The sequence below is a fragment of the Eucyclogobius newberryi genome, unplaced genomic scaffold, assembly GCF_026437365.1.
Source record: "Eucyclogobius newberryi isolate DKJ021-1_F unplaced genomic scaffold, fEucNew1.0.hap1 SCAF_20, whole genome shotgun sequence".
Taxonomy (NCBI): domain Eukaryota; kingdom Metazoa; phylum Chordata; class Actinopteri; order Gobiiformes; family Gobiidae; genus Eucyclogobius; species Eucyclogobius newberryi.
In genome coordinates, this window is record NW_027315835.1 from 13,465,646 (window position 1) to 13,483,957 (window position 18,312).

Here is an 18,312-nt window from a genome sequence, read left to right on the forward strand (position 1 = left end):
GCAATACTGACTTTAACCATGTGCAATACTGACTTTAACCATGTGCAATACTAACTTTAACCATGTGCAATACTAACTTTAACCATGTGCAATACTAACTTTAACCATGTGCAATACTGACTTTAACCATTTGCAATACTGACTTTAACCATGTGCAATACTGACTTTAACCATGTGCAATACTAACTTTAACCATGTGCAATACTGACTTTAACCATTTGCAATACTGACTTTAACCATGTGCAATACTAACTTTAACCATGTGCAATACTGACTTTAACCATGTGCAATACTAACTTTAACCATGTGCAATACTGACTTTAACCATGTGCAATACTGACTTTAGCCATGTGCAATACTGACTTTAACCATGTGCAATACTGTAACATTCACGTGCAATTACTGTCATACTTTACACAATAATGTCACACTCATGTGCAATACTCAGACGCAATAATATCATATTCATGTGCACAGAACTGCTGTAAATAAGAGTGTTTACTTTACCACTATGATTAGTATTATTTTGTCCTGTGTTAGCTTATTTTTATCTTTTTATTTTTATTTCTATTTTATTTATTTTCAACTTTAATTTTTTTCTTCCTCTCTCTATTCCCTATTAAGAATATGAGAGGTTCTGTACATAGGAGTTTTGTTTATAAGAGTTTTTTTTCTATTAAGAGTGTATAAATAAAGGCATATCTCATCGTATCTTATCTTACAAAGGCAGTCATCAAAAGGGTATTCATCTTTTCCTTAGTATTAAAATACAGTAGCTAATAAAAAAAATCAAAGATGAACAAAGATGAAAGATGAGGATGGTATAATGTATATATTATATTACAGGTGCTCGGTAATATTTCAGTTATATAGCCGGTATCAGTATGCGTTTCGTGAAAGACTTGCACAGGGGTCACACTATCTGAGCGTGCAATATGAATGGGATTAAAATGATTAGATCTAACAGTAATTTATCATGATTTGAGCCAACACGAGTAACGACATGGCACAGAGGAGTGTCCAAAGTTCACCAGACCGAACCCAAAAAATGTTTTCATCATTTCTAACGCCTCTGTCAATGGCTTTTGTGGATCATTTAGCGATTTTTAACCCATTCTTCACATTATTACGCACCATTCTCCATAGTCTTTCATTTTGAGATCTTCCTTCACGCTGACTTACATTTTCTGAAACATGTTTTTACACTTTGCCTTGTTAATTTGTATGCTCTCATGCAAATTCTCTGTATAAACAATTACGTAAACAGTACGGGCCCAGGGGGGAATCTGTGGAGCCTGGCGTTGGAGAAATAAACATCAAATCTTCTTTTTCTCTCACTCTCTCGCTCCCTTTGCATTGTTTATGGAAGGCTGACAGTCTCAGAGGCAGAAGACTTACTCGTGGTGTTGTATCTGACGCCGTAAAACATCTTTGGACAGGGTCGTGCCACCATTTGCCCCGCGTTACTCCTGGGCCAGCAGGTGCCAATGCCGTCAATGGAGATCTCGCAGTAGGGTCCGGAGCCTTAGGAGAAATGTCAAGCATAAATTACTGGAATGACTGTGGACCACTTATAGCCAGAGGAAAAATGCTTCCATGCCACACTGATGTTGGACATAAATTGTGGCCTGAATGAGATGTTTGTGTACACAGTTTTAATGATGAGCTCCTGCGAAAACTGCTAATGTGGCAAAGCATCAAATCTATTCCGAGCATTGTTTATGATCGGCTTTGAAGTTCGACTTAATCGGAGTTCGTATCAAATTTACATTCCTCCTGGGAGTGTTTGCGAAAGTGTGTAATGGCTCAGATTCAAATCAACACATTCCACACATAGGAATCTGACAGCCAGGTAGATGCTTTCATGTGAATCAAACTACTATTCGGCTTGTCTTGAATCAGGTAATATATATATATTTTTTCATTTCAATTGTGGAGGTACTGTGTTGCCCGGTGGTGAAGTGGTTAAGGCGGCAGCACACATTCCAGACTCCATGTGCAGCCAGCTCTGACAATTTATGTTCTCCCGTCTCTCTCATCCACATTTTACGCTTCGCTGCCCCGTCTAATAAAATATATAAAACATTTCAAAAAACCCTTTAAACAAATAGTGATAGTAGTAGCAGCAGGAGCACCAGCACCAGCACCAGCGGTAGTAATGGTATTTTGTTGTATAATAAATGAGTTAGCAGTACGACCTGAAGCCTGATCAATATGGACGTTTGGGGGGTGATGTCAAAATTGATAATAATTGTTTGGAAATGTTAGATACTGAAAGATTGGCTGTTGATTATAAATGTTTTAATAGAAGAGGTATAAAACAGTCATGGCTATAAATAGCATGAGCAATAGGCATAATAGTGGTTGTAGTAATTTGTTAAGGAAAAGGTTAAGGTACTGTCAGGAGCAGGTAGTGCCACAGTGCAGCGCCCAGGACTCCAGATCTTGAGTTAAGGTGGGTCAGGACTGAAGCTGGAGGATTTTAGGGGTTTTGGTTAATGGTGGAAACTGGGGTGCTATGTAGTAGTAAAAGTGGTAATAGTAAAAGAAACATTTATCACTTCTGTATCTGTGTGTCTGTTTTCCGTAGGATCACAGGAATAAGTCAGTGTACAGTTTACTTGAGTACAGTTGCTGTCAATCCATTCAAAACATGTCTGAGGTTTTCACTCTTTTGAAGTGTGATTAATTATAATTAAATGTCAAATGTCATCATTGTAGTAAGTTAAAAAGTATTTTCACACCTTTTCTTAAAATAATTACATCATTTTGCCTAATTGTTTCACAAATCGAATCGTTTTAAGCCCATCTGGCTGTAATTCAAACCTAGTCATTGTATTTCATGTTGAATCTGTTTGGCCACATGTTTCAAGTAAATGTAAATGATTAAAAAAGAGGCCCTTCATTGTCACTTGGAGGTGTAACTGGCTCTTATGGTGACAGATGCAAACTATTCGTGTTGGCCTGTTGTCTTCCAGTGTTCTGATGATATTTGTTAAAATATTTGGCCCATATTATTTGTTTTAGCACTCACCACATGCAACCTTTAGTTTTTTTAACAGTGCGCGCAACGTTCAACTCGAGAGCTCTGCTGCGTCTTTGGTTTATTCTGCCACGCAGAGCAAAGCCACTCTGTGTTCTTCACAGCGCCGCAGTCATAAACATCAGTGCTGAGTGATCTGCGCTCGTCCACGCGAGGACTGATGGATATTCTGTGTAAAATATATCGCGTTAGATAGGGCTGAACGATTAATTGTATTTGCGATTACATTTCAATATTAGGAAACACGATTATCACAGAGAGGCGCAATTATGGTTTTCCAGAAGGCACATGTGGGTCCTGCATTTAGAGGTGATGGAGCTCTGCCTGTGTGACCCTGTGAGTGCAGCCACTGTCTGCAGCCTGCTGCTTCATTGTTTAATGCTCTGCTCCTCCAGAGTGCTTCACTTTCCTCTGTGTGGTTCAGGAGCACGTTAGATTGAGCGGCTGTGGTGAAAACAGCAGCCTTTTTAACACTGCCACTGTGAAGGATTTAGGCTTTCAAAGAAGCCACACTGAATGATATCAGCATTTAATTATGATTTTTGGCAAAACCAGTGTTTCCCCCTGTACCTTCTTCCTTCGCCCAGGTAAGTCTCATATGTAATGTAAAAAATGCGCCTTTGGTCAAAACAGATTGCTTGTTTAATCTGCATCAATCATGATTAATGCATCAACTTTCTATCATTAATTGCATGAGTTAACGTTGACACCCCTAATACAACTCACCTGTCCAAGTACTTGATACATTGGGAAGGGTAATGTTCCAGTTGGCGACCAAGGCTTGTGCTGTGGGAGAAAACATTTAATCAATTATAACACATCTTTAAGAAGCTTCAAAAATCTCATTAAATTCATCTTAAGAGCCACAATGACATTATTACACAACAGCATTAAAGGGCAACATTAAACATTGGTGACAGACCTGTCCCTGAGCAATAACAGGGCCATTGCTGCAAATATGTGCCCAGACATGCCCCGGGGTCACCCTATTACGGTTGCACTAATCATTCAGGACGAGCTCTGCCGCCTCAGGGCCAATGGGAACTGCGTCATCCATTAAAGAATCACATGTTTTTACATACAAGTGTGATTTATTGATAGTAACAGTTAATGCAATGTCAGTATTATAGTCACTAAAGCGACTTTGGGCGGCAGAGGAACAGTAGAGCGCTCGTCTTCTGATCTGAAGGTTGGCGCTTTGAATCCCACTCTTGACATAAACATAGTGTCTCTGTGTAATTGTGTGTATGAATAAGTGATGTAAAGTGTGCTGAATAAATGTGATCATTTAAATGTATTTTGAAGATCTTCTGGTTTGTATTATTTCCCAATCAAAGACTTCAAAGTGTGTTGTGTTAAATTACCTGATTGACTGTAGTTTAGTGTCAATTAACAATAATTACGACTCGGATTCATAGCTTGCTACTGAAAATGTGTTCAAAAATTTACATTGATTTTCTTCGTGTGGTATGAGCTATTTACTTTGCTTCTGCCCGGTAACCGCATTTATAACAAGAAGTATCGCTCAAATTAAAATGGCTAACCTTCTGAACTCTAAAGTGTTGGAAGTTTTTCCGTTCAAGCGTGAAATCATTCTCAACAAGCAGCATAAAACACATTAAATAACACATTTTTACTTGCGGCTTTACTTCAGCTACTTTACTGTACACGAGAGGCAAACTGCATAAAGACTATTCGCTATGTCAAATATTTCATATGCTTTCATTTCATTTGAAAGGGCATTTTGCCAATATCCACCAAAATAAAAGGAGATCGGGGTTTGACATTTAGTGAGCTGTGCGAGTCTGGAAAAAAATAAAATCAATTCACGAGTTCACTCATAGATGTTTGCAGTGAAAGGTCGTAGTGTGGAGTTGGTGGCATTTGGGGGGAAAATTGAACTGTGATCAAAGGGTTTAAAAAAGCTCACATGCTGGCTTTATACTTACATGAGATGTTTCCTGCGAGCATTTGCAGGGCTTCACATGTCAGTTCTGCAGAGGAGCCCAGAGGCAGCAGGCTGATGATGGCCCACACCTGCAAATAGACAACAGACGCAAAGGGGTCGCACAGTCCATAAATCACATCAGAGCAGAACGCCATTGTAAAAACCACACAGGGATTGATGATGTTTTTAGACAAGTCCCTAACGGAGAAAGTTGAAATGTCCCCTACCACACGTTTAACCCTATTTACAAGCGCTGCTGTTAATAAAAACGACTTTATTTTTCCGGTGCATGGAGTGATTTTAAACATTTCAATCACACTGCAAGCTTGCTTTGTTTTGAAAAACCAAACCTAAAGCTTTTCACATTTTACCTTCTGAGATCCATCTGATGTAAACCAGGTGATAAAAGGACTGTTCCAGGCTAGGACTAAACCAGGACTACACAATTCCATTTCAATAGTAGTTCAAAACAAGAACTAACTAGAACAAGGACAAAGATCAGGATACAATACACTGTAATTACAAAATGCAAGAACAAAAGAGCAGTCTGAAAACCACTGTAGTGGACTTTATTGCCCCCATGGAAAAATATGTCTTTAAGGTTGAAAAAAAGTCTAAATCAAAACCCAAATACTAATCAATACTAAATTGAATGTTGATATTACAGGGCTGTGATTGACTAAAGAAATCCTTGGAAGACTAAAAACATGTTCTGTGTATCAATTAATCAACAAAAAGGGCAAAACGTAGCACCAATATAAAACATGGTTATATTAATGGTTACAAATGTTTTAGTTTTTTTTTCATTGTAAACCACAATATTCATCTTATATTCTATAAACTGACTTCCAGTTCAAAATGGATTGACCTTGTCACTTCATAGTGACATTTAATCATAGCGAGCAGCGGATTTTCATTTACTTTTCATTGTTGAAAAATGTGACATTTCTGAACCCAACATGTAAGACCCAGAGCCTGTTTTTTTGTTTTAATATTCACAAGTATATACAAGGAAGGGGGTAGGAGAAAACAGAGCGCCTAAGATTCAAAAGCCGAGTACTAAACAATAATTCAAACATGCATGAATCAACAATTTAGAGTAAATTAATGTTATATAAATGTTAGAGATATTACTATTATTTTGGTGTTAAAAAAAGTACTTCCTTGTCATCATTGTGGTATAGAGTATTGATTATTTTCCTTTCCTCAGTATCAAAATAGAATTTGACATTTTAGTATCATTTGATCCACCTTCAGTGCTTCAGAGCAACCTTCCAGGGCCAGTGGGTGACTTGAGAGAAATGCAAGGGGACCTTCTCCAGATCTTGTCCATGATAACAGAAGGAGCTTATCACAAGCAATCAAAACATCAAACTCTAACAATATTTGATGCTTTGCCTTTCTAAATAATTTGATGTTTGGCCTTTCTATATAATTTGATGTTGGCCTTTCTAAAATGTCACCTCAGAATGAGGTTTCTTAACTGTTGAAACAATATTCAGTGCAATTCATTCAATTAATTCAATTCAAATGCTTAGACTTTTTAGGATGCGTTTCTGCTTGAAAACCCTAATATGAATATACTGTAGTTTTTATTTCAGTTTTACACTCTTTGTCTGAATTGTGGTTGCACTTCCCACAAATGTCCCAAAAGAGCAAAGAAGGAGATGCAATGCTGTTGTTGCCCTTGAGCTTCTTGTGCATGCATTAACATCAACTCAAACAAGATGCTGCTTCTTAAATTGAGATCGCTTTGTAGTTTGTAATCATTTCCTCTGTCAATGTGCTTTGATGTTTATAAATACAAGGTTAAATCATATTTGAATGCAACAATGACTGTCTTATGAAATGAAATTAGGTGATATTATCTTTCTCTGAGAGGGGTTTGTGGCCTACTGTTCACTTGCTTTGTTTCTCTGCAAGCAAGAACTTTGCTGAATAATGTACACCGTTTGACACCACATTTGGTAATTGTATTTGCACAGCCAGCATTTGAATAGGACTGATTGTGGGTCTTTTACATTTGTAATAAGCTTATTAAGTATTGAAAATGTGGAAATGGTAGGTCTGAAGCAAAATGGTAAGACTGCAATGAAGTTGAATGATATAAAACATTAATTCACAGAGACCCATTACCGGTATATAAGCCATTATGTTGCTAATTACAACTTTGCATGTTAACATGTCAGCAACTGTATCCTGACTTGGACTATGAAGAACATCTTGCCTCAAAGGGCATATTATAATAATTATAATTTGTTCTTAATGGATTTGTGTGTGTGCATCTCATTTATTTCTTTTGGAGGAAGAATGGGCTCTGAACTCCCTCTAATGGAAGAGATGGTTGCTTAATTTTGACCATTTCTGACTGACTTGCTTCACCTGGAATAAAACATTTTGTGGCCACACTATCCATGGAAAAACCACAAAACTGTTGTCATTAGGGTAGCAACGCTTAATTGACTCATCATAACTAGTCGACGATAACATGTTTTAAAATAATTTAAATGTAATTGCGATCTAGACTATCTATCTAAAATACAAAAACCCTTTTATCACAGTGACAGCTGCGTTACTAAATCAAAATGTCAAAAAAGAATAAACTATTTCTGATGTCCTTCATTAACATAGGCATTTGTCAACAAATTTAAAAAAGAATTGTTGACAAATCAACTACTAAAATAATCGTTAATGAAAGACTTCATAGCATTTAACAATTCCAAACTTTAACAAATCAAAAATATTCTTTTGATTGGTCAAACGTTTTCAAAAACATGCCAAAAAACAAGAATCCAAAACCAAACAAACATTACCCAGTAAAACTAAACAAGTGAGACATTTTAACCACTTTGATGTCTTTGTCATTTTAGATAATCAAATTCTTAATCATTAATTTCCCGGTTGTGATCATTCGTAATCATGATTATGGTTTTAAAGGTTGTCACACAAAGATTAGTGTCAGAACCTTTTGTTCTCTTTATACCAAACCAAAATGACGTTCTGACAAACTGTTACGCGGCCACAGGAGTGAAGAAAATTAAGGTTTTCTCAGTTGTCATGGTGTCAGTAAACGTGTGGATAATCAAAAAGTCGTGACGCTTCTTCTCACAATAAAACTAAATTGTGACATCCCTAATCTGCATCACAACATCCACTGATCATTTCCCCAGCGTCCTTTCATGAGATGCCATTTTGATATATTTACACAAACGGAAGTATGGAAACCCCATTTGTGGCTCATTTAAGTGACAGTGCAGCCAACCGTGGGGAATACAATGCAAGGATTAATATTTCATCCACATACTTTGATGGAAACTGTCCAATCATTTGAAAAAGGAGGGAGGAGGGGACAGCGTTGATGCTAGAGAGACTTGCTAAATGCATGGCGGCAGCTTGTGTCAATGACATTTCTCACAAGACCAAAGATGTTGATGCATGCCACCCGATTAGCATAAAGCAGAATGGAACTGGCTACTCCACTTGACTTTTTAATCTATAGGTTATGCTCTCTGGATATTCCCTGTGGAGGGCAGAAGATGGCTACCAAGTCAATGTTGCATTTTTCACTTAACCTGCTAATAAATAATGCAATAGGTGAAGCAGAGCAGAAAATGGAGATACGGTTAATTGAAAGAGCACCTTTTTTTCACCAGAAATATGCCAACCTCATCAGTCAGCACTTTGTATAAAAATGCCAACAAGTCATCAAAAATTCCCTGCCCTAGATTTTTTTTTTCCAACCCAGAGATGGGATCTGGACGACTTCGCTCTCTGAACCCATTTTACGCTCATTGGGAGCATTACAGGTATCATGGAGGAAACGTAGCCTAGAAAACGCTCCCACCTCCCAAGTAATTAAAGACAAAGAAGACTGGGCGGTAAATCGATATAGCATGAAGACAGTCCAACGACTATTGAGGTGCATAGTCTTTTTTTATTACCAAGGCCCACATGCTGCGAAAATGCGGAAGAGCAGTGTGAAGGAGGGTGGTGTGGTCTTAAATCTTGACAATGGGGAATAGCAGGGAGTTTGAAACAGCCATTTGGGGAAAAGAGTGAAAAAAACTGAGAATTCTTGGCTATTCTTAGTGCTGCAGTTTCCCATTGTACCGTGGAAGGTAATGGTGAAATAATGTAGCACAAGCATCAGTAACAACAGCCTACAATTCAAAAAGACACACATGGATTTGTTGCTGCTATAATAATAATAATAATAATAATAATAATAATAATAATATTGCAAAAGATAATTCCTCAATCCAATTAAAAGACAAGAGACAAACTTAATATCTCATCTTGCTCAACATGATGTCTTTGTACACTGGCCTAAATAGCCCTACAGCAGCCTGATTCCTCAATGGGGGGGAAAGTTGTGACAAAGAAGGCTTAGGTTGGTGAATTAACACGTCCTTTTAAATTCTGGGTGTCCCAAATCCACATAATTTCCTCCCTCAGCCTGTCCGCGCTTTGGCAGTTTGGATGTCACTTGTCGTGCGTCTTGCTCTGCCTGAAAACCATCCTCACGCTCCTCTGTTTACAAGCAGTGGCCACAAAGGCATTTTCTGTCCATTTAACAGGATGCACAATTTCATTTAAGACAATCTGGATTAGACAATAAACTCTCTGAACACACTTTGTTTGTTGACAAGGGTTCAAGCTGACACCTGCAGTGAAAGGCGCGTTTATCCCCGGTCAATAGCGCGTTAATAACTCAACGCTCTACTCCCCGTGCGGGCTGTAATTGAAGTTATAACCAAACAGCGTTGTCAGGAGACTAATTTAAGCACTTACCTGCAGAACGCAGATCCATTTGCGACGCATTTTGAACTCCAGTGGATTTCACATTTTACTCAATGAACAAGTCTCGCACGGGGCTCTGACTTACAGCCGCCTCCTCCGCCTCTCCATTGAGTCCATAAAGTCGCAACAAAACATTTAAAAATCGAGTTAAATTGCAATGTCTTGCGGTTAAAGTAAATGAAAGGGTGGGAGTGGGGTTTTTGATTCCCCCCTCCTGTGGGTGATGATGGAGTGTCCTGTCCGGCTCAGAGACGAAGCGCGCCCGGGGCAGTTTTTGCGTTACAAGAAAGAAACTGAATCCGACAAAAAATGGGGATCGCGTCGCGGGTGTAACTCCGTTTACGTGGTTTGCAATGGCCGGTGTTGCGGGCGCCTCCGGTCGTATCTTCTTCTCCTCTCCCTCTCCGTGCTGCCGGTGCTGTCCGCGCGGAGTACAGTGCGGCGGGATGGCGCGTGAGCGAGTGTCCCCTCCCGCGACGCGCCGCCCACGTTGCGCCTCAGACTCGGGCTCCTGGGTCAGTATCCGGCGAGGGGACCGTAACTCTTTTCCACTTTATGCAACATCTGCTTTCCAAAAGTCTAATTCTAACATGTCAATCATGACGCCTCCCTGCAGATCAGACTCAGAAACAACGGATTTAGCTGTTTGCCACAGAGAGACAGATGGTCTCCTGGGGGTCAATAAAGTCCCCCCCAGACTAAAACACCCAAAAACAACAGCGGTCATGGAACACAGCACAGGCTATTTGGAAATGTGTGTTGCTGTTAGTTCACACAGGCTGGAGAGGCATGCAATGAATTCAAATTTCAATGGGAAATGGTTGGAAATGTATTTGTTTTCTGGTTAAAATAAGATAAGATAAGATAAGATATTCCTTTATTGTCCCAAATGGGGAAATTTCATTGGTGCAACGCAGGTAGATACAGAGGTAGATACAGAAGAACAGAACAGATCACTTATAGGAAGTCTGAAAATCACTTTCAGTAGAAGATCTCCTATAAATAAATAAAAACTCCCATAGACAAATGAATAAATAAATACATAAATACCATTGCATGTGATCACGACAGTAATTGCACATGAATATGTGTCACGACAGCACATAGATTGCACATGAATTTCATAGTAATTGCACATGAATTGCACATGAATTCCAACAGCAATTGCACATATGACAGAATTGCACATGGTTAGGTCAGTATTGCGAGTGTTCAGTACTAACAGTTTTTGTTATAAAGTCTGACAGCAGCAGGAAGGAAAGACCTACGGAACCTTTCCTTCACACATCGAGGGTGGATCAGTCTCTCACTGAAGCTGCTCTCCAGAGCGGAGAGAGTGTCCTGCAGGGGGTGACACTCATGGTCCAGCATAGATGTGAATCTAGCCAGGACCCTTCTGTCCCCCACCTCCTGCACCGAGTCCAGAGCACAGCCCAGGACGGAGCTGAACTTCTTGATGACTCTGTCCAGCTTCCTCCTCTCCCTCTCTGTGATGCTGCTGCTCCAGCAGGCCACACCGTACAGGAGGGCTGATGCCACCACAGAGTCGTAGAAGGTCTTCAGGAGTGGCCCTATCACTCCAAAAGACCTGAGTCTCCTCAGGAGGTAGAGCCGACTCTGGCTCTTCCTGTACCCCCGACGGTCCCTCATCTGCCTGAAGAGTGGGCCCAGCTCGCCTCCGACGGTCCCTCATCTGCCTGAAGAGTGGGTCCAGCTCACCTCCGACGGTCCCTCATCTGCCTGAAGAGTGGGTCCAGCTCGACTCAGACGGTCCCTCATCTGCCTGAAGAGTGGGTCCAGCTCGACTCAGACGGTCCCTCATCTGCCTGAAGAGTGGGTCCAGCTCGCCTCAGACGGTACCTCTTCTGCCTGAAGAGTGGGTCCAGTTCGCCTCAGTCGGTCCCTCTTCTGCCTGAAGAGTGGGTCCAGTTCGCCTCAGTCGGTCCCTCATCTGCCTGAAGAGTGGGTCCAGCTCCAGTCTCCTCGTGTCCGTCTGTGAGAGTCGGATCTCTCCTTCACTGGAACTCCTCCAGGTTTCTACGCTTTTTTCCCAAAGAGGTTTTTTTTGTAGTTTTTCCTGGCCGAGAAGGAGAGTCTAAGGACAGAGGACCCTGGGACATCGTCCCTCGCCACCACAGACATTGTCTGACTCCATCGCCACCACAGACATTGTTGATTCATTTCTCCCTGTGGCCCTCAGAGGCAACTGTTGTTGTGATTTTGGGCCTTACAAAAATAAATTGATTTGATTTGATTTGATGATACAGTGCGTCTGTGTTATGAGTCCAGTCCAGTTTGTGGTTCAGATGAACACCCAAGTACTTGTATGAGTCCACTCTCTCAATGTCCCGTCCCTGGATGTTCACTGGCGAGGGGGCAGTGGGGTGGCGTCTGCGGAAATCCACCACCATCTCCTTGGTCTTCCCCGCGTTGATGAGGAGGTGGTTCCGCTGACACCAGTCCACAAAGTCCTGCGCCAGTCCTCTGTACTCCGCGTCATCGTCGTCCGTGATGAGTCCGATGATGGCAGAGTTGTCAGAGAACTTCTGCAGGACACAGCTGTCCGTGTCATGTCTGAAGTCTGCAGTGTAAAGGGTGAAGAGAAAGGGCGCGAGGACAGTGCCCTGGGGCGCCCCCACACTGCAGGTCCGAGTGTCAGACACACAGTTCCGGGCTCTCACAAACTGGGGTCGGTCTGTGAGGTAGTCCAGGATTCACTCTGCCAGGTCATACTCCACACCAGCCGTCTCCAGCTTGTCCCTCAGGAGCAGCGGCTGGATGGTGTTGAAGGCGCTGGAAAGATCGAAGAACAGAATCCTCACAGAGCTGCCAGGCTTTTCCAGGTGAGAGAGAGAGCGGTGCAGCAGGGAGATGACGGTGTCCTCCACTCCGATGCCAGACCGATATGCAAACTGCAGCGGGTCCATGGCTGAGCTCACGGTGGAGCGGAGGTGGTCCAGGACCAGCCGCTCCAGTGTCTTCATCAGGTGGGACGTGAGAGCCACTGGCCTGAAGCTGTTGAGGTCTTTGGGGCGCGGTGTCTTAGGCACAGGTACCAGACAGGAGGTCTTCCAGACCTGTGGTACCACCCTCAGCTTCAGGCTCATGTTGAAGACATGCTCCATAACTCCACACAGTTCATCTGCGCAGGACTTAAGGAGCCTGGGGCTGATGCCATCAGGTCCTGCTGCCTTCCTCACTTTAATCCTCTTCAGCTCACTCCTCACCTGTGCTGCTGTGACAGTCAGTGGTTGGCAGGGGGACCGTGTGCTGGGGGGATGGGTGAGTCCAGGCGAAGTGGGGAGCTGATGGTCCGGGGCAGATAAGCGAAGAGGAACAGATGCAGGGCATTGTCCAGCTGTGGAAGAGGGAGCATGCAGCTGTGCAGGGGGAGGGGCGGGTGACTGATCAAACCTCAAGAAGTGAGCATTTAAATCATTCACCCACTGTAGATCCCCCTCTGTCTGGGCAGGGGGGATTTTGAAGCCCGAGATGGTTTTCAGGCTCCTCCACACTCCCTGAATGTTCTTTTGCTGCAGCTGCTCCTCCATCCTCCTCTTGTAGCCGGCCTCAGCCTGCCTGATCTTCCTCCTCAGCTCCTTCTGCACAGTCCTCAGCTCCTCCTTGTTCCCTGACCTGAAGGCTCTCTTCTTCTCCTTCAGCAGAGCCTTCAGTTCACGGTTAATCCATGGCTTGTTGTTTGGAAAACACTGCACCGTCCGGGAGGGAACAATGTTCTCAAAACAGAAGTTGATGTAGTCCGTGATGCACTCTGTGATGGTGTTGATGTCCTCCCCATGTGGGTCATAAAGCTCAGTCCAGACAGTGGTGCTGAAGCAGTCCCTCAGAGCTTCCTCGCTCTCAGCAGACCACATCCTCACCTCACGGGACACCACAGGCTGCCTGCGCACGATGGGTTCATACACAGGCCTCAGATGTACAAGGTTGTGGTCCGAGCTGCCCAGGGGAGGGAGGGGGGAAGAGGAATAAGCCTCCTTGGTGTTGGCAAAAAACAAGTCCAATGTTTTATTCTCTCTGGTGGGGCAGGTAACATACTGGGTGTATGTTGGTAGAACAGAAGAGGGAGAAGCGTGGTTAAAGTCACCAGAGATGAGGAAGAGATGATCTTGATTGATTGTGCTGATTGTGGTGCTGAATATTAAAAAGCATGACTATTAGTTTACCTCCGTGATCTCATACAGAGGGGGGAGGAATCTAATTATAAAAGAGTTGCAGACAAGACGGAATATGAACTGATAACTTACCATGCATAAACTCTCCAGAACATTTGTAGAGGTCTAAAGTTTGATTTTTGCATTTGATTTGAATATCATACAACAGGTCTTACTATGATCTAAATAATTGCAGCTTTTGTGATTTGATCATTTGCAATTTCTCTTTGATTATGTTTGTAGAGCCCTACACCAATAACACATTAAGGATATTCATTTCACCTCCAACTCTATAATTAACCAATATTATGTAGTTAAGTCACCTGATACCAAGCAATTATATTTGACCCATGCATAAAGGATCATAACCGGCACTACTAACGAACTTATTGAATACAGAATGTTGTAAAGTACGTCTAAAACCTGTCAAGACACATCAGTAAACTTGATTCATTTTGCTGAATGCATCTTTAAGAATGCTGTTTTGGTTCTTTTTGAGTGGCAATAGATTATACGTGTTTCTGGTTCTTGAATCAGGATACGGCTGTAGGCCAATCGTAAAAGGACATCAACAATTTATTCAGCATTATCTCTGCTGTCCATATAAGGAAAAAGACGTGCTGTAAGTTTAAACAACATATTACAATGTCACATTTCATTTCAATAACCTGATAGTGCAAAAGAAATGAGCTCAAATGAAATCACTGTTGATTAAATATGTGATCTAGTCTGCCAGCTGTAACAGATGCTTATTAAATTAAATGGCGCATAACCTCTTAGGTATGCGCTTAGACATACAATGCATTATGCTTTTGTAGACCAATCACTTGTAAGTATATATATTAGTACGGTGAAATTAATCTGACAATCTCTTATAAATGACTGTTGAGTGTGCAGTTTGTGGGCTTTTGTGTATATGTTTATTAAGAGCGATTTTTCACCACAAAAAAAAGAAATACAATGATCAAACAGGATGAGTCTTACCTATAAAGCCTCGTCCTTCTTTACGTTAAAGTAGGTTAATAGCACCCCTGCAGGAGCTGTTTGTCATTATAAAGAGTCAGGGAGTTCACTGTGTACAGTAGGACTGTGCAAATGGGATTTTCCTCTCACACATGAATAAGCGCAAAAAGACAAAAAGCTCCGGCAAACACAGCAATGCTGGGCCTGAATGACGTCTGATAACAGTACTGGCTGCTCTGTGTGGCGTAATAAAGCTGTACCCTGTGATGTGCAGAGGGGCATTATTCACAAGACGCTTTAATCCAAGGTGACAGTGCCCTCCCCTGAGTGTGCCATGTTGAGAAGGGCCCCGACTGGAGAAAAAAAAACAGTTTGTCTTGCCATTTCAGCTAATTCTAGTACAGGATTTGTCTCACTACTCCACACCCGGGTCTTAAACATGCACCTGCCTTTGCAAGACTAACAATTCAGTGTTAGCGAATCAACTTAATCATGCCTGACCTGCAGCAAAAGGTTGTTGTTTCAGAAAGCATTCGTCTTGCTGTGCAGCGGCTTTTGTGGTGGATACTGGACACCTGGTTGTAGCCAAAAAGCCTTGTGTAAGAGAAACATCCTGTAATCTTTTTTCCTGGATGTTGCAGCTGTTGGAGGTCACCATTAAGCTCAATTTTTTCTTCAATCTGGCCATGACAAATGAGATGCAGCCCCACAGCTATGAGCTGGATACATACATGCATACTCACGCATCATCGCCATGGCATTGCACTCCAGCCAGGCATTTGTGTTAAAGGAGGTGCTACTGAAGCGCAGCTGAAGAAGAGAAAGTGTTCATTGATTGCATGTTGAGGATCAGGATATTTCTATAATGATCGTGAACTTTGCCCTCGTGGAAAAAAATGCATAGCTTTTCTCACATGAGTGCACCAGGAGATGGGAAAGTGCAACCTAAAGGCATGTGCAGTGATGAGTTGTGAAGCTTGGGAAAGAAATGGAAGTTAACTTTGAAATGTATGTTAATAAAGCCAAGTCATTTGACTCGGCGAGATGGAGGAAAACAAATTGAAAAGTTGTCATTTATCAACAGGGAAAGCTCCCGATACCCCATATTCAGTCATCCCGTCACAAACTTCTGAAGCTTATGAAAACTTGTCAAGTCACTCTCACTGCGACGGTGACCTAGAAAAAAGCCTTCATTTTGTGAATAAGTGTGTCTTTTGTGTGTGTGTGGATTCACTTTTTTGAGTCTCTGACACACACACACACACACACACACACACACACACACACTTCAAGCGAGCTCCAGTATCATAACAAACACATTCAAAAGGATCCTTTAAAACTATGAACAATTCACAGACACATCCGGGAGTGGGGCGTGTGAGGAAGGAGCAACGCAGAAACAAGGAACACCAGTTTTCGCATATTAGCTAAAAAAAAAATAAAAAGGAGGCCAGCTGTTTAATAAGGCAATCCTGTTTTGTTTTTTTGTAAATCCAAGCAACACAGAGATACTTCATGTTGTAAACAATTTGAGGAGTCAGACCTTGAACCGAGTTGGTGACAAAGCCTGATATGAGTTATTGGTAAAACCTTCAGAGGATGGCTTATTGATTTTATGACAGGCGTGGATGTAGTAGCACCCTCGCAACATGACACAGCCGCATGCATGCTAATAAGGTCGCTCCACAAAGACAGCCCTTGTGCCTACACGCACCGCAAACCTTCATAAAGGATACAAGTGGTTCCACTACATTTAAAAAGGCGTGGATGGTCTGTTTTGTTTTGTTTTTTATAAGTGGCCCTCCTTAGCATTTCTCATCCCCATCGCAAAAGGCGGGTGACATTTACGCTCTGTGTAGTAAACCCTCAGAGGAGAAGGGATTATTGTTATCTGATTACTGCGCTGAAAAAATCTAACATTTAATTTGACGCACTCTAATATGCAATAGCTTCCTGTTTTACGTATTTGGAACAAAACAAAAAGACATTTGGTGGTGATCGTGTAAGATAATAACAGGGATGGGAATGCAATTTTCCCCACTGAAATAATAATTCTGTGTTGTTTTGCCAAATCTGTGGCAAAGCTGTGCATTTTTTTGGGTTCACTGGGGAAAACAAGACAAGAAAATATATATTAAAAACAAAATGCAGGATTTAATGTTCCCGCACGCAAGCTGTAGTTATGAGAAAGTATAGTGTCGAGGAGGAGCAGCAGAAGCAACAGCAGCATTATTCAGTGGTAGTCGAAGCCAATTTGGCTCCTGTTAAAGGAAGTTGTGAGCCAGTGGACTTTTTGTGTCATTTACAAGCCAGGATAAATAGGACTGTGAAAAGAGAGACAGCTGGTGTAAAAGATTGACATGCAAATCAGTGTACACGAGGGCAGAGAACTGGCTTTAGCAACTTAGGATAAAGAATACCACAATTTATCAATAACCAAAATCATTTTCAACTAGTTTTACTTTACCTTTATTAGTCAGTATTAGCCTAACAGTGCTTGACAAACTATGTCCATTATGTGAACAGCAATTAGTTTGAATCCTCCCCATCCAATTACCATAAATTGGATTGCCCGGTAAAGCCAAGACACTTTTCCTATACCATACAAAGATGTGCAGTCTTCTTTCATCTCCTAGAGCTGTAGGCGTGATTAGTCGATAAGAGGAAAGCATGGGCCATACTAACAAACAAAGCGGTTTATGAGTAAAAAAGAAAATAGATTTTTGCAGAATCAATAAACGAACCACTGAACTTTGCTAATCTGAGGTGAGAGAAGTTTCACTGAAAAAAAAAAAAGTTTTACTTGAGATGCAGCTGAGGAAGAGGTGATCAGACTGCACATTCAATGCAGAGGAATTCAGTTTGGATTTAAAAGGTAGTACAAATACAAATACTACAAATACAGTATTTTCCGGACTATAAATCGCATCAGCAAAAAAATGCATAATAGAGAAGAAAAAAACATATATAAGTTGCACTGGAGTATGAAATGCAGTTGCAAGTGTGAAAATAATAAATAATATCACATATAAGTCGCTCTGGAGTATAAGTACATAAGTATAAATATAAGTATAAGTCGCACCCCGGCCAAAACTATGAAAAAAGGTGCGACGTATAGAGCGGAAAATATGTGAAGATTGCTGAGCTCTTCATAAGCATATGCAAATAAATAATAAAACAAAATGCCTGCTCAGATTACACATGTCCCCAGCCCACGGGGGATTGATGGGGTTCGGCCTTAATTCATCCGGACACCCAGGGAGTGTATTTCTGTGCCTTTGTTCATCCATTACAGTAATGAATACAATAAAAAATGAAAAAGGAGATGGTGCAGGTGCTATTTCTTTGCTGCTTTTTCAAACCTTTTTTTTTGCCCATTTATCACC

At 41.5% G+C, this 18,312-nt stretch overlaps 1 protein-coding gene across 1 annotated transcript in view; it reads right to left on the minus strand.

The window, feature by feature from the left end:
• Positions 1-10,003, minus strand: part of LOC140369100 (corticotropin-releasing factor receptor 1-like) — a 68,359-nt gene extending 58,356 nt beyond the window's left edge. The window contains exons 1-4 of the mRNA XM_072456345.1: positions 9,783-10,003; positions 4,993-5,080; positions 3,770-3,829; positions 1,399-1,524 (exon numbers count right to left, since the gene is read on the minus strand). Of these exons, the coding sequence (XP_072312446.1) occupies positions 1,399-1,524; positions 3,770-3,829; positions 4,993-5,080; positions 9,783-9,812 (304 nt within the window). The 5' untranslated portion in view covers positions 9,813-10,003. The remainder of the gene's footprint in view (positions 1-1,398; positions 1,525-3,769; positions 3,830-4,992; positions 5,081-9,782) is intronic.
• Between the last annotated feature and the right edge of the window lie 8,309 nt (positions 10,004-18,312).